At 45.8% G+C, this 16,798-nt stretch overlaps 1 protein-coding gene and 1 long non-coding RNA gene across 3 annotated transcripts; both read right to left on the bottom strand.

Annotated features, from left to right (window-relative positions):
• Positions 1-271: 271 nt before the first annotated feature.
• Positions 272-8,146, bottom strand: LOC147971155 (uncharacterized). 2 transcript variants are annotated; one of them, XM_087525931.1, is made up of 6 exons: positions 2,514-8,146; positions 2,254-2,431; positions 2,158-2,193; positions 1,942-2,040; positions 1,793-1,860; positions 272-1,714 (listed from the first exon to the last, which is right to left on the bottom strand). In XM_087525931.1, the coding sequence occupies exons 1-6, from the start codon at positions 2,579-2,581 to the stop codon at positions 1,150-1,152; spliced, it is 1,014 nt and encodes a 337-aa protein (XP_087382057.1). In that variant the 5' UTR covers positions 2,582-8,146; the 3' UTR covers positions 272-1,149. The 2 variants fall into 2 exon arrangements, with proteins under 2 accessions (XP_087382057.1, XP_087382056.1); XM_087525930.1 differs by having other exon boundaries at positions 2,158-2,431.
• Positions 8,147-9,223: 1,077 nt separating this feature from the next.
• Positions 9,224-13,044, bottom strand: LOC147971154 (uncharacterized). Its single transcript, XR_015604554.1, has 3 exons — positions 12,697-13,044; positions 10,989-11,082; positions 9,224-9,734 (listed from the first exon to the last, which is right to left on the bottom strand). It is a non-coding gene; the product is annotated as an uncharacterized LOC147971154 (long non-coding RNA).
• Positions 13,045-16,798: the final 3,754 nt, after the last annotated feature.

Genomic DNA, 16,798 nt, shown 5'->3' with positions numbered 1-16,798 from the left:
AGCCATATGGGCCTTCATGGGCCTTAGTGGAAAGATGAAAGGGCTGCCCATAAGGGCTGTGCGCCTCCCCCCTTCCCCTAGTCCTATTAGGACTAGGAGAGGTGGCCGGCCACCCCTCTCCCTCTTTCCCCCTTGGGAATCCTAGTTGGAATAGGATTGGGGGGGAGTCCTACTCCCGGAAGGAGTAGGACTCCTCCTGCGCCCTCCTCCTTGGCCGGCGCCCCCCTCCCCCTTGGCTCCTTTATATACTGAGGCATAGGCACCCCAGAAACACACAAGTTGATCATTGAGATCTATTCCTTTGCCGTGTGCGGTGCCCCCTGCCACCTATTCCTCGATAATACTGTAGCGGAGTTTAGGCGAAGCCCTGCTGCTGTAGTTCATCAAGATCGTCACCACGCCGTCGTGCTGACGGAACTCTTCCCCGACACTTTGCTGGATCGGAGTCCGGGGATCGTCATCGAGCTGAACGTGTGCTCGAACTCGGAGGTGCCATAGTTTCGGTGCTTGATCGGTTGGATCGTGAAGACGTACGACTACTTCCTCTACGTCGTGTCAACGCTTCCGCAGTCGGTCTGCGTTGGGTACGTAGACAACACTCTCCCCTCTCGTTGCTATGCATCACATGATCTTGCGTGTGCGTAGGAAATTTTTTGAAATTACTACGAATCCCAACAGTTCCATGACGCTTAAGGCGCTGCTCAACTCCTCTTTTGCTTTTGAGGTTTCAGTCTGTTGGGACTTCAGATTTTCTTGGAGATCGGCGATTTGGGTCTCTTTGGTCTTCAGCTCAGCCTGCATACAGATAGTTATATGATTCAGCAAAACGGTACAAGAATTTAAGTACCAACCACATAACAAGTTATGCACTTGGTACTTGGGGGCTAATGCATATTCGATCTTCATCTTTCAATTGTTTACAAAGTCCCAAGCTCAATACAAGTATTCAACTTGGCACTTGGGGGCTAATGGATATTTGTTCAAATAAGTTCTGATCCGGCGATATTAATTACTGAAGTCCCGGTTTAACTACACTAAGTTGAACCGGCCCTTGGGGGCTACATCAGCGAATTTTGAGGCATTAAGATTTATATTAGTAAGTCCCGGTTTGATAGAAGATTACAAACCGGCCCTTGGGGGCTAAGAGAGTCAGCAAGAATTGAAACATACAAGCAAGAAAGAGCATATGGAAGTTATCTCATATTTATCTTTCATCATGTTAACCAGACTGGCTTCATAGTCACGACTGGTATACAGCCGGTTCAGATAGCCGAAATGGATTTCTTGGGCGTTCAGAGCAGCGTAAGTCGCCAGATCAACATTCCACTTGCCTTTGCCAAAGGCAGCAAATTCTTCCTTGGCAGTATGTTTAGACAAAGTGACAAGATTGCTTGGCTCTGTATGGCCAATGCCAGTAATAATAACTTCATCATCCTTGGCGTCGCCGGTTTGCACTGGGGCCGTTGGCTTATCAGTAGGCTTTGTTGGATTGGTGAATTTCTCAATCCGGAGGGGGCTTGTGGGCTGGTTGACAGGACTTGAGGTATCAATAGGCCTCTCTTCAGCAATAAGATCGTCATCTCGCTGCGGTGGATCATTGGGTATATCTTCAGGAATAGCCGCTTCAAGATCTGGTGTTTTGCCCGGTTCAGGGACGGCATCCTCCTCGGCCGCTTTATCCAGGCGAGCCTTCTTGCTCGGCCTAGGCTTGGCCCTGAAAGGAATAACAAAGTCAAATACAACATATGTTCCAAGGTGATGTACCGGAAATATTATGATAAGTATAGCTTACCCAAGCACCGTTTTGAGCGGTGGCAGCTGAGTAGCCGATGACTCGCCAGAGGATGAGTGGGAAGTAACCTGATAATCGGAGTCAGATGGATTAAGAGGTTGACGAAAACAGCCCGCTTTAGGACAAGCACTGACAAGCAAATTAGAGACCTCTGAACGACGTTTCCGAACCGGACTGTTCGGTAAACCGGCGGAGGTAACTACCTGGCCGCTGTGCCAGGTTGTGCGGCGAGCTTCGTGTTGTTGGGTCTTCATAAGAAATTTGGGATCCAAGTAAGCAAGAGGATGAGAAAATTTAACCTTCCGGTTTGCCCGACGGATTTTTAGTGAAGGCAAAGGGTCTGAATCAGAAGAGAGAATAATTACCTCTGCAGCATCAGCATGGCTGGCTTCGGCATCATCCTGACAAATATCATCATCAATAAGACGCATGAAAAATAAGCCAAGTGAGTCAAGCTCTACCTCAAGGTCCGGATTATCTGCATCATCATCAGGGGCCGGATCAGAAGATGCAGTGGTTTTCTTCTTGGGAGCAGGCCGTTTCACGACTTTAGTCTTTGGCCGGGTTGGTCGTTCCGGTTTGTCTGGTTTTTTCTGGTTTCTCCTGTGGAAGTTTCTTGCTCCAGAACGGATCATTACCCTGTTTAAGCAGACATTGATATTAAACAATGACCAGATATATCAATAACAGGTTCAGTAAAAAGAAAAAATCAAGTTCTTACAGCTGGTGGTTTGTTGGTGGCACAGAAGGGAAGCAGGCCGGTTCGAGCACAGACGTGTTCCGGTTCATTCAACATTTTATTCACATCCTCTGTGATTTCTTCGTCGGTGAGCTGGATGTTAGCATGTTGCAGTGGGTCGTCAACACTGCCAGTATACTCGCACATTAAACCGGAGCGCTGACTAAGGGGGAGTATGCTCCACGATATCCAACAGCGAGCAAGATCAACTCCGGTTAAACCATTGTCCATGAAGGCTCTGAGCTTGGATAGTTGAGGAGCGTATTTGCTTCTCTCCTTGGCAGTCAACCTTTGCGGAAAGGGGTGTGTATTGCTAAGCCGCTCCAGACAAAAGCCAGGCAAAGGATTTTCACCAGCAGGGGAGGTGTCTTTGCAATAGAACCATGTTTGATTCCACTCTTTGGGGTAGCTGTGCAGTTTGGCGTGAGTGTATGTGACCTCTTTCCTTTTCTGAATCGCCACACCGCCCAATTCCGTATTGGAACCGTCAGAAAACTCAGTATGGCGGTTTAGATGGAAACAGTCTCTGAAAAATTCCACTATGGGCTCCTCTTGAAAGAACACCTCACAGAGCACTTGGAAGTGACACATGTTTGTAACAGAGTTGGGGCCAGTGTCTTGTGGATGGAGTTGAAAATCGGCTAAAACGTCCCGGTAAAATTTAGAACCAGGCGGCTTAAAGCCCCGGGCTAAGTGGTCTACAAAAACGACGACCTCTCCTTCTTGAGGTGTGGGAGGACATTCTTTGCCAGGGGCTCTCCAATGGATGGTGTTTTTTCTGCCTAAAGTGCCGATCAGGACTAAATTGTTCTATTGAGTCTCTGTGACGCGAGAAGGAACCCAGTTGCACTCATATACTTGCTTGGCCATGATGAAATCTACAAGATAGGTGATTCCGGTTCAAGAATGAATTGATTAAAGTGCACTGGTATGTACAATGTTAAACCGGAGACAGTTCTACCTAAACCGGAGTTTTATGAAGCAACAGCATCCGGCGGTTCAACAAGGGGACTAATGGTATATACTGGTTTGGCAATTTTTCTACAAAGTTAAACCGCCGGATCTAAGCATTGAAACAGTTGAGATTGCGGATGGATAAGTGTACAGAAACATATTTCACAAGATTTCTCTACAGCGACGGATTTGAAGCAAGTTCAGAAAACAAGGAAAATATTCAAGGTTCAAAAAAGAACAGTACCGAATCAATGGGCAGAGATACAGGTAGATCTATGGTCTTGAAGCATATAAGTAAAGGCGGATGCTAAGAACTACCGCTACACAGAGCAAAGGTTCACAGGTTCATCTAAGATCTATCATATGAGTACGAAGCAGACGATGAACGCTGAAGAACTTGGAAACCCTAGAACGGATCTACAGGGGAAAAGGTGAAGAACTCACCGGAGTCGAGGAAGAAACAGAAGATTGCCGCGATGCTCTGGTACAATCAGGGTGATGCAGCGGCCAAGGTTGGAGCAGAGGTCGTCGACGGCGGCGGAGCTCCGAAGCTGGACGACGCGGGGAAGACGAAGCAGAAGGGCACGAAGGGGAAAAAGAAATGACCCTTCGGTCCTATTTATAAGGCAAGGGACCGTGGGTTTGGAAACGAAGTTGTCGCCTTAATTGTCGCAGACCTATTAAACAGGTGACGTCACGCCGATTTACAACGACCAGAGAAGATGACATCACGACGGTTCAACAACTACAAGAAGATGTTGAAGATGAAGATTTTTGCTAAGGATTGACATGAACCTGTTCAAATCAATCTGGGGCCTAATGTTGAGGATATCACTATTGGGCGTAAACCGGCCTATCTGGGCCAGGTTAACTTCTTCAGTAGTTAACCATGTTAAAACCCAAGAAGGAAGATGAGGGCTCAAGGCCCATAGTCGGTTCAAGGCCTGTAGCCGTAAACCGACGTTGGTATGTAACTTGTATTGTAAGTTAGGAATAAGTAGAGACCAAATCAGACACATCTATGAGCCGGTATTGGGAATCTGTGAACCGACGGGCGTCCCCCGTGTATATAAGGGGACGACCCGGCGGCGGTTTAGACAACAGACAACAACTCAAGACATAGGAGAAGCTTGTTTGCTCCCTAGTCATCGAAACCCCATCAATTCCATCACAACTAGACGTAGGCTTTTACCTTCATCGAAGGGGCCGAACTAGTATAAACTCCCTTGCGTCCCTGTGTCCGCTTTAACCCCTTCAAGCTAACCCGTCGCGATGGCTCCATGAGTAAGTCCTTTCATGAGGACATCTGCCGTGACAAAACCACGACACTAGGAGAGGCTGGGGCTTTATAGGAGGGAGGTGCGTGCGTGGCTCGGCCACGGTGGTCATGTGGGCGCCATGGCCTCGTTTTACTGTGAGGGAAGAGACGAGAGGAGTAAGAAAAAGCAGGGAGGGAGAGACGCTACAGGTGGGGTCCGGCTGGTTGTCCGGCGTGGCTATTACCACGCTAGCGAGAGGAGAGGCCAGGCACCAGTGCTGGACTGCTGGTCGGCTCGGATGGGCCGCAGGTGGCCCGGGTTGGTTTGTCTCCTTTTTCCTCACTTAACTGATAAGCAAAAGAAATAGTATAGAATGGAAAGAATAGGGGCTTAGACGAAGAATTTCAGAGATATAAAAATACCTCTGGACTCCTGGAATTATGCACAATTTGATAAAAGTGATCTAGAAATTTTTACAGATCTAAAAATAATTCAAGTTTGAATTAAATTCGAACTTGAGCCATTTTTGAACCCAACCAAAACAACCCCAAAAATGATGATATTTGACACAGAGGTAAAAGGCCTGGAGTAAGATCATCAGGAAATAAATGAACATTAATGGAGGATGGGGAAAATGCCACTTGCAATAATTGGGAGAAAAGAAAGAATTGGAAGCGTTGACTTGGTTTTGATGAAACTTGGTGGAACCAAGTTGGAGCTTGAGCACAAGAAAAAGGGGAGGCAAGAGGAAGAACATACCCAAGTACACAAATGGAAACAAGGCAATATGAACATGATGGATGCAAATGCACATGGCAACATACATGAAGATGGAATGCACAAAGTGAGAATAAAGGATAACACAAGCATGATGATGCAACAATTTGTTATGACAATCATGGCAATCCATACATGGCAACAACAAAATAAATGGAAGGCATCTGGAGCATCAGTCTCGGGGCGTCACAACACTCCACCACTGCAAGAGGATCTCGTCCCAAGATCTAGAATGGCACCGGTGGGAAAACGAAAGAGGAAGAGGAGAGGTAAAACTAAGTTGCTTCTTTGACAAACGAGTGAAACCACGGACCTTGAAAAGGTTAAACAATTTCGAGAAAAGAATACAACAGAGATAAACGAAGTTCAAAGCACTCCGTTAGGAAAGAGGAACGAGGAAGAACAAAGTTGAAAGCACTCCGGTAGGGAAGAGTAATAAGGACGAACAAATTCGGAAAGCACCCAGTTGAAAAGAGATGCAAAGCTTGAATAGGCGAAAAGAACTTGAGCAAAGGGGCACAATACTCCGGTTAAAACAAGATGGGGAAGGAATAAGAATGATATAATTTGGACAGCACTCTGCCTGTAAATGGAAGGAATTGGACATGATCTTGACAAAACAAGATGATGGGTCGAAGAGAGCAGCATCACAATGCCTCCGGAACAAATGAAAGAATGCAATGAAAAGAATAGAGAAGAAAACAACATGTTCTACCTCAAATGAATTTGAGAGAGCATCCTTAAAAAGAAGGATTCATCAGAGTTGTCGAGAAATCAACAATGAAAGAACATGCTTGTTGAGGGCTTATGGAAAACATCTCAAGAACTTGAGGTGAAAACCTGCCATAAATGGAAACAAGATTGGATTGATATGAACAAGGAGACAAGAAACTTATTTCATCGGGAGGATAAATGAAGAACTTGGGTCATTTATGAGCACCACAAATAGCAACGATCCTTAGGGAAGGCTTTAGGTGAAATATAACCCAAGATAAATCCAAAGAAGAAATTGATGGATTTAAAATATTTCATTCTTGATAACATGTGAATCATGAAACATGAACTCAAGTTATGAAGAATGACATAGCACCACCTCAACTGATACGGTAGAAAGAATTGCACTTTGAAATGCAAGATGAAGAATGCTTGAGCTCCTCTGAAAGAATGTCGATGAACAATTCGAAAAGGAATAAAATCCTTGATGAACCATCAAGTAGGGCCTCCATGAAGAACTCCGGTAAACAAAAGAATGATCAAATGGAAGGAAAAAAGAAGTTAAAAACACAAGGTGAAACCTTGTACTGATTTAGATGAATCTCCGTGGTGAAATAGTTGAAAAAGATTGGAACTCTGAGAAAAAGAGAAGATTAACAATTGAAATCAGGAATTTGATGAGCCTCCGGAATAAGGAATTAATCATTTGGGTGAATCAAGAATAAGAATTATGTTATGCTCGTCCTTCACCAATTAAATTGATGACAGACAACGGATTTGGCATACTACTTATTCTCGAAGAAAGGATTAAGATAGATATCGCGCCAACTTGGGAAGGTATTGAAGGAACCACCGGAAGGGTTGAAACAACGAATAAATTGATATGATAAATAAGGAAGAGAAAACTCTGGAACGAACCACCGTAAGAATTGAAAAAGAACGATTAAAACATGAAGAAACACCGGGAAGAATTAGCAATTAAACAAAGATGCTTGAGAGAATTTAGATCCATGAGAACGACGAGATTATGAGCTGATTAGAGAATCTTTGTTCTAAGCACCGGTATGATTTAGAGTATGAGAGCTGAAAGCTGGAATGAATTAATCTTCTGAAATGATGGGCTTCGGGGAAAAGAAAAGAGAAAACAACTCATGAAATGCTCCGGATGGATGAAAAGAATTCTCATAATCAAAACAATTATGAGAGGATGGAAACAAACTAGCACCATGAATCTTTGAGAGAACAGATAAGATATGGAGGGAAAACTCTTCTTAGGTCTTCAACTGTTGAGAAAAATGACGAAACCAGCACTGAGAATTGTTTAGACACTCCAGGAGAATCAAAAGCAAAGAGGTTGAGCCAACGATGAAAAGAATTTGAAAGATCTTGGAGAAATACATACGACTGATGATGAATCATTCTTACGTCAAACTTTGAAAAGAAATTTAGGACAGCTCCGGGAAAATAAGAAGAGTCAGGTAAGATCCTGGGAAAAGACCTGCGGGTTAGGGCCCACTCAAAAGATACACCGTTGAAAAGATTTAAAAGAGAGGTTGCACCGGTTGAATTAAATGGCTAGAATGAGATAACAATCTTGAAAGAGCTTGAGAGGATTACGAAAGTAGAGTGGAAACACGAATCTTTTGAGATTTCTTGAGCACTCCGGAACAAATGAATAGCGAGAAGTGAATGAATATGAGGAGCACCGGCATAAGAGGGTATTTGCAACGAGGAAAGGATATAATTGGCAAAGCTTGAATTGAATCCACCGGAGAAAAAAAGGCAAATAATGATGAACTTGAGGCTCCGTTAGAATCTTCATGAGAATCATCGGGTAAGAACATGAAGGAAAAGAATGGAGAGACTTCACATGAATAAAGGATACTTGATTAAAAAATCTGAGTCCTTGAAGAAAAATGGGGTGGGTGGGCGGGAAAAACAAAGGCAACTTGAAGACGGAAGAAACAAACACCGTTAAGAAGAACTGATAATTGATCTTGCGAATGTTGAAGTGATCGGATCCACTTGAAGAGAAACACACCGGTGAAAAAGGATTGACAAAACAATCTTGATGATCAAGAAGGATTGGTATTCACCTCGGAGTATGAGAACACCATTTGGGGAAGGTATGGAATCAACATTTGACTTCAAAGCAACTCGAATACCACAACTCAAAACAAAACAAAGGATTGGCTTGCAGAATAGGCCGGAACAAACATATGATAGAGATTTCGTCCGAAGTTTTCGTGGTGGGGCCTACACGGGCTCGATCGTACATCACCATCATGTACAAAGCAGTGCACATGACATACGAAGCATCCCCGAGTCGGCATAGCCAAGGACTCTTTAAGACACAACGAGACCACTGTAAAACCAACCGTGGATAGGCGGACCACTAGACGTCGAACCCCAATTTCATATCATACATCTGACGGAAAAATATCCTAGGAGCTACTTGAATTCCCACTTATAAACTCCCGAAACTTTCCATTTATGAAATTAGGTGTTGGGGATACAGGAGAAGCATAATATCTCACCCAAAACTAGCAAATCCTACATCCAGATGTATCCATCCTTCAACACATAACCAAGAAACCTTCAGAAATCGTTTACCTCAACCTTCGAAAAGCATCCGTTATACAAGTTATGGCAATACTCCCGAACTCCCGCCCCAGTACTGGGTGGCGTCGAGGTTATCTCACCAACAACTGCATAAAAGAGATTTTCGATGTCGGCGAAACTACTCTCAGGTATTCCAGAACTGCAACGATAAAATTGTGACGACAACACCTCAGAGCTCAACTCCCCGGGACACTGCCACAACCCCTAAATGACAGGAGGCACCAAGAACAATGTTCTCGTCACAAAACCATCGGAATGATTCCAAAATACCCGCGTGATCCTAATTTTTTTTAGTGAAATTTGAGAAGAGAAGAGTCAAAACTCTATGTCAGGATGCCTCACCAAAGCGACGAAGGGACCAAGGAGTAAAAAGAAGTCCTAACTCTCTGATATATATAATTCATAAATGACTCAAAACATTTCTAGACTCAATAACGCCAGCGATTCGATCAAACAGGGGGCTCCTAAGGCTGGGGAAGGCTCTGATACCAACTTGTAACGCCCTCGATGCGGCTATATCTCCCAGGTGTCGAAGCACGACTTAGAGGCATAACCGCATTGAAAGCAATGTCGCAAGTGAGCTAATCTTCACACAACCCATGTAATACATAAGGGACAGAGATACATAGTTGGCTTACAATCGCCACTTCACACAAATACATGAATAAAGCATTACATCAACCAGATACAATCAAGGTCCGACTACGGAACCAAAATAAAAGAAGACTGCCTCAAATGCTACACAGATCCTTGATCGTCGCGACTGGGCTCCACTACTGACCAACTGGAAACGGAACAACCCAATGAACACGAACTTCATCGAGCTCCTCCTTGAGCTGGGTTGCATCACCTGCTCGGTAACATCGGCACCTGCAAACTGGTTTTGGAAGTATCTGTGAGTCACGGGGACTCAGCAATCTTACACCCTCGCGATCAAGACTATTTAAGCTTATAGGAAGGGAAAAAGGTATGAGGAGGAGCTGCAGCAAGCGACTAGCATATATGGTGACTAACATACGCAAATGAGAGCGAGAAGAGAAGACAAAGCACGTTCGAGAAAGTATGATCAAGAAGTGATCCTAAAGCAACCTACGTCAAGCATAACTCCAACACTGTGTTCACTTTCCGGACCCCGCCGAGAAGAGACCATCACGGTAACACACGCGGTTGATGTGTTTTAATTAAGGTCAACTTCAGGTTTTCTACAACCGGACATTAACAAATTCCCATCTGCCCATAACCGCGGGCACGACTTTCGAAAGTTCAAATCCCTGCAGGGGTGTCCCAACTTAGCCCATCACAAGCTCTCACGGTCAACGAAGGATATTCCTTCTCCCAAGACATTCCGATCAGACTCAGCATCCAGGTTACAAGACATTTCGACAATGGTAAAACAAGTCCAGCAACACCGCGCGAATGTGCCGAGAAATCCCGATAGGAGCTGCACATATCTCGTTCTCAGGACACACTCAGATGAGACTAGCTACGAGTAAAACCAATCCTTAAGTTTCCCCGAGGTGGCCCTGCAGGCAGCTCGGTTCGAACCTACACTTAGAGAAGCACTGGCCCGGGGGGGGGGGGGGTTAAAATAAAGATGACCCTTGAGTCTGTAGAACCCAAGGGAAGGTGGTAGGTTGTTAGTGCAAATGGTAAAACCAAGGTTGGGCATTGCTGGAGGAGTTTTATTCAAGGTGAACTGTCAAGGGGTTCCCATTATAACCCAACCGCGTAATGGACGCAAAATCCGGGAACATAACACCGATATGACAGAAACTAGGGCGGCAAGAGTGGAACAAAACACCAGGCATAAGGCCGAGCCTTCCATCCTTTACCAAGTATATAGATGCATTGATTAAATAAGACATATTGTGATATCCCAACAAAATATCCATATTCCAAACATGGAACAAGCTCCAATCTTCACCTGCAACTAACAACGCTATAAGAGGGGCTGAGCAAAGCGGTAACATAGCCAAACAACGGTTTGCTAGGACAAGGTGGGTTAGAGGCTTGGTTCAACAATATGGGAGGCATGATAAGCAAGTGGTAGGTATCGCAGCATAGGCATAACAAAAGAGCGAGCAACTAGCAAGCAAAGATAGAAGTGATTTCGAGGGTATGGTCATCTTGCCTGAGATCCCGCAAGGAAGAAGAACGAGTCCATGAAGAAGTCAAACGGACGTAGTCGACCGGATCCTCACACACACGATGTTATCGGAACCAACCTGAAGAAGCAACACCGGAAAGAAGCAAACAACATAGTAAACAACCATGACATGAACATGGCATGATGCACAATCAAGTATGATGCATGTCCGGTTTAATGAAGCATGGCATGGTAAAGTGCACAAGCAATCCTACAAATTAAGTGGAGCTCATTATGCAACGGAGTTGCATATTGAAGAAAACACCACATGACTTATTTAGTACTCTCTCGTTTATGTACCCAACAATATTAAATGTTATTAAACATGGCAAGAGGGTGAAGCAAAGAAAACTACCTATCTAGTCAAGTTTAAATAAGGCCGGAAACAACAAACAACAAGTTCGGTAAAACCCCATATGCATATTTTGAGGTTTGGTACTGTTCTGCCCTAAACACAATTTTAGAGTTATTAAACATGCAAAGTAAGGCCACCATGTTAAACTAGACATTTTTCTACCCCATTTACATATAAATTTTATTAAATTCCGAGTTACAGTTATTAAGATATGAAATAAATCATTTTAGCATGGCTAGAGGCAAAATATATGCAAACATCACCTTAAACATTTTTAACATGGATGAAAGTTGCATATTTTTAAACTAGATGAAATTCTAAGCATGTTTCATATATGACATATTTTATTTGGATGCACGGATATTTAGTTATGAACAATTCAAAATGATGGCATAATCTATAGTTATGCATGCACTAGAGAAATGCTAAATTGCAGTGAATAGGGGAAAAACATATGCGGGCTGAAAGTAATGCACTGTGCAAACCCAGAAGCAGAATTGGCCCGAAGCGGATGTTTGCACGTTTTGGAAAAAAAACACAGAGGAAAAGAATTGAGGCTCCATGGGATTCCGGGTGGGAGTTGCGGCCTTGGGGATTTGAACTCTGGTCTCCCGGGTGGGAGTGCAGCGCAGCGACCAGCTGGGCTGAAACATTCCTTGTGGACTGTAGGGGTTCGTCCCTAAATGACGCATCCTCTCGAACTGAACTGAATTGAAGAAACACAAACAGGTAACAAAAAGGAAAAACAAGGGGGGCGCACGGGATTTGAACCCGAGATCCCTCAGATTAGCATGAGCGGCGATGATCACCAGGCTAGTGAGGAGATTGATTTCAGATGGGGCGCAATGACTAAAGGCTGATCCTAACTTACAAGCCATGGCTTCGGACGGACGGCAAAACTCCGGCGACGACAGCGAGCGAAGGCGGCGGCTTCTGCAGCAGAAGAGTACCGGCGTGGGTGCGGGATTGGATGCTTGAGCAGCTGCGGGATGGTCGCGTGCAGGCGGAGCAGCTGCAGGAGATTGGCTCGAGCACGAGCTTGAGCTCGTCCCGGGCATGGCGGCGAGGCAAGACGCAGCAGGGCCACGGGCTCGCAAACTAGCGCGGTCGTGCGCATGTGCAGATGCATGTGCTTGTTGGTGTGCCCGCGAAGGTGCAGCAAAGGGGCGGGGCGCGTGCAGAGGACGCGCGTGTGCTGTGCGCGTATGTGCAGGAGGCGCATGGGTGTGAGGAGCTCGAGAACCTCATCCATGGCGGATATGGGATTGGCGACTAGGGAAGACGACCACGGTGACAGAATTGAACCGGAGGGAGAGATGGGGAGGAGCGGGGCTACACCGTGGGGGTGCTTCTGGAGTCGTACGAGGTCGCGGGTGACTGGAGACGGCGGGATGGCGCGATGATCGACAGAGGCGCTTGGGTCCGTGAAGCAGAGGAAGCAGAGGAAGATGATGTCGAGGAACTTGGTGGCTCCGGCCTTGGATCGCAGCGGGAACGAGGTCGTGGAGGTCTCTTGGTGCGCGAGGAAGGAGGGAACCGGCAGAACGGGCTACGCCGGAGAAGAGGTTCGGCTCGTCCCAGACATGGCATCGGGAGGCGAGGCAGCAGGTCGCGTGGGAGCCTCTTACCTGCGCGGCGGCGGCGGAGAAGAGGGAGAGGAGGAAGATGGAAAACCCTAGGATTGGCTGGGGCTTTATAGGAGGGAGGCGCGTGCGTGGCTCGGCCACGGTGGTCATGTGGGCGCCATGGCCTCGTTTTACTGTGAGGGAAGAGACGAGAGGAGGAAGAAAAAGCAGGGAGGGAGAGACGCTGCAGGTGGGGTCCGGCTGGTTGTCTAGCGTGGCTATTACCATGCTAGCGAGAGGAGAGGCCAGGCACCAGTGCTGGCCTGCTGGTCGGCTCGGATGGGCCGCAGGTGGCCCGGGTAGGTTTGTCTCCTTTTTCCTCACTTAACTGATAAGCAAAAGAAATAGTATAGAACAGAAAGAATAGGGGCTTAGACGAAGAATTTCAGAGATACAAAAATACCTCTGGACTCCTGGAATTATGCACAATTTGATAAAAGTGATCTGGCAATTTTTACAGATCTAAAAATAATTCAAGTTTGAATTAAATTCGAACTTGAGCCATTTTTTAACCCAACCAAAACAATCCCAAAAAGGATGATATTTGACACAGAGGTAAAAGGCCTAGAGTAAGATCATCAGGAAATAAATAAACACTAATGGAGGATGGGGAAAACGCCACTTGCAATAATTGGGAGAAAAGAAAGAATTAGAAGCGTTGACTTGGTTTTGATGAAACTTGGTGGAACCAAGTTGGAGCTTGAGCATAAGAAAAAGGGGAGGCAAGAGGAAGAACATACCCAAGCACACAAATGGAAACAAGGCAATATGAACATGATGGATGCAAATGCACATGGCAACATACATGAAGATGGAATGCACAAAGTGAGAATAAAAGATAACACAAGCATGATGATGGAACAATTTATTATGACAATCATGGAAATCCATACATAGCAACAACAAAATAAATGGAAGGCATCTGGAGCATCGGTCTCGGGGCGTCACAATGCGCGCGACCGAAATCGCTTCCGCCCACTATTTGGGACACCAGGGATTACCATCCTGCCCCCGACCCGTAGTAGGTCCAAAATTTAAGAGGGGAGCAAAGTTTGTACTTTCCCCAAATTTCAAACAAGCGCGTCACATCTTCTGTTTAAAAAAGCCAAAAACAAGCGCGTCCCAGACCGAAACATGGTTCCCCCACCCGTCTGATTCCCCATTCGTACTTCATGGGCGCCAAAACTACCTCTCCACCAGCCGCGAAACCACGGCGTCCTCCGTTCGCCACCCCATCCCACCCATCAACCGCCGCCCTCCTCCATCACGCCGGAGCCGATACCCCGACGTCGTCGTCCACCGCAACCTCAACCGCAACGCCCTCCACGGCTAGTAGTTGAAGCCGAGGCCGAGCCGTCCGTACCCGAGCCAGTTCAACCACGCCGTCCTGCGCCTCACCGCTGCCGCTCCAACTTCGCCACCCTCCACCGCACCGGAGCTGTTCCTGCTACGCCATCCTTCGCCACGTCGGATCTGCTTCCCCTCCGCCGACATACGGCCACGGCAACACTGTCAACAATTTGGCCATGGGTTCGTCCAAGCCTGCACCCTCCAGAACATCGGTTTCCTCGGTAAAAAGAAGAAGATCGACGCGACATGTGGAGGTGACCACACCGGCAACCGAAAAAGGTACTCCTCTTCCCTTATTCGTGCAAATCTTACGTCTCTGCTTGCACGGTATTCATCCCACAGAAGACACTAGTTGATCGCTTCTTCTTGATACTAGATGTTCCTAGTAACTCGCGATGCACAAGGTTTCTCCTCATATACTATTTCACCTTAGCTAGAGGTCTGTCGCCCCCCTGAATTTCAATTTCTGGCCAATTGATTCCCAATTAACGGAAGCATTCCCCAGGGTAACAGGCGCTAGTACGCCTATTACGTTGGGGAAGCAGTGCCTTGGTGTTTATCTTAGGGGTGTGTGCAGCCTAGAGCTACTGGCGCCCGATCTGGAGGTCGGCTGGGATTAAAGGGATGGCCTGGGGGCGCTGCCAAGGACGGCGGTGGTGTGAGGTCGATGGGAGGGCGGGGCGGCGGAGGCAGGGGTCTGGGCCGGTGGTCGCTGGCGGTTCGAGAAAGATCGTCAACAGTGACTGGCGGGAGGTAGACGAAGGCCATCTGCCCGTTCCTTATAGATCAGACGGTTCATTAAAAAATCGACTGATCTATTTATTTTTAGTCGACTGTTATCTTAGATATGACCACATGTGGTGGTGTGCTGGAGGAGTACCTGCATTTCCTGTGCTCATATATTACAAAATCATACGGAGTAGAATCTAATTTTGTTTGCCATGCAATGTTGTAGAGCTATCATATGTCTCCTGTCATTTATTTTTCAGCCACCTGCTATCTGCTACTTTTACAGCGCACTAGTTCTGCACACACTTCACCCTTACTCTCACTATTGTGTTTTTATGCAAGGGTATTTCAGACTCTGCTGCCATGAGAGAAGTCAAAAATAAAAGAGAGAAGTCGCTCCAGCTTCGTATGCGGGTAGGCAAGACACATTACAGCGCTATAAAGGGTGCAGTGTCAGCAGATGGAGACGGTAAACGTAGCTCTGGAGTTGATGACCTCGCTCGCAATGAACCACCATCCCAGGTGCTTGCTTTAACTTCGCGGTGTCATATGTGGTTGCATGTTCCATATGATGTCTAGCTTGTATTCGAAAGGCCGAAGTCCGTAAGATAAGGAATTTTTTTATATGAACCACCATCCCGTGAGCACCAGAAGACAAATAACTAGTCAGGGCACTGGCCAAGCCAGTGACAAGCCCAATAAAGATAGGCATCACCTGGAAGCCAACTAAAAATCTGCGATGGTGGCGAAGTAGCCCGCCTCCCACCAGGATCTCAGGTCCTAGATGATCATGCTCACCACTCCGGCCGGATGTCTAGCTTGTATTGCTTCCAATTTGGTTAAATTGCATCTGCTTAGCTTACACATTATACCTTTGAATATGACATGCCTTTCTGTTTTTGGTACATACTAGTACATCTATGTATTAACCATGTTCTTATATCAAACTAATGTTCTTGTGTATCCCTCATCAATCACTTATGACGAGGCAGGCAGGCAAGGGGACTACTCCTCATTTAGAGAATGCAGCGTCAGCCTCCCGACATGATTCTCAAGAAACAACAGAAATGCGAGATGAAGATAGTGAACGTAGCTCTATAGTTGATTACATCATTTCCCCTACACTAGCATCGCAGGTGCTTGCTCTAACTTGGTAGCATGATATGTGGTTGCATGTTGCATATGGTGTCTAGATTGTAATTCTTCCAATCTGGTTAAACTGCATGTGCTAGTCTGCCTAACTTATACATTATACCTGTTAATGTGATATGCCTTCCTGTATTTAGTACATAGTACATCTGTCTATTAAGCATGTCCTTACATAAAACTATTGTTTTTTTGTATCCCGCATCAATCAACATGACGAGACACCTTTAGTATATGCAGTGCGATATTAGTTGCATCTTTCATATGATTTATAGCATGTGCTGCTTCTAATTTGTTGAAATTCCATTTATGATGGGACGCTTTTAACTTGACAGAGTCATATTGGTTGCATCTTTCATGTGGTGTCTAGCTTGCACTGCTTCTTATTTGCTGGAATGGTTTCTGCTTAGTTTACATAAACAGTTGTGAACATGCCATCCCGTCCTATTTTTCATACATATTCCATCCTGGTATCATGTGTTTGCCTTACATCAAAGTAGTGATTGTCAGTATCATGCATGAATGAGTTCTGAAGAGAGAATTTTATTGCTTTTTCTTGTCGGTTTTACTTGACAATTCAAAATCAAGTT

The sequence above is a fragment of the Triticum urartu genome, chromosome 5A (genome assembly GCF_056163025.1).
Source record: "Triticum urartu cultivar PI428250 chromosome 5A, HENAU_Tu73, whole genome shotgun sequence".
Taxonomy (NCBI): domain Eukaryota; kingdom Viridiplantae; phylum Streptophyta; class Magnoliopsida; order Poales; family Poaceae; genus Triticum; species Triticum urartu.
The sequence above is the reverse complement of the archived record's forward strand: the minus strand, read 5'-3'. Positions and strand labels throughout refer to the sequence as shown.

What these genes read in the sequence shown, in the direction of transcription:
- LOC147971155 (XM_087525930.1), bottom strand. Translation starts at nt 2,581, where the DNA reads ATGAACCGGAACACGTCTGTGCTCGAACCGGCCTGCTTCCCTTCTGTG. An exon ending in CCACCAACAAACCACCAGCT is followed by an intron (nt 2,432 to 2,513) that starts GTAAGAACTTGA and finishes CTGCTTAAACAG; the next exon opens with GGTAATGATCCGTTCTGGAG. An exon ending in GCCATGCTGATGCTGCAGAG is followed by an intron (nt 2,041 to 2,157) that starts GTAATTATTCTC and finishes TTTCTTATGAAG; the next exon opens with ACCCAACAACACGAAGCTCG.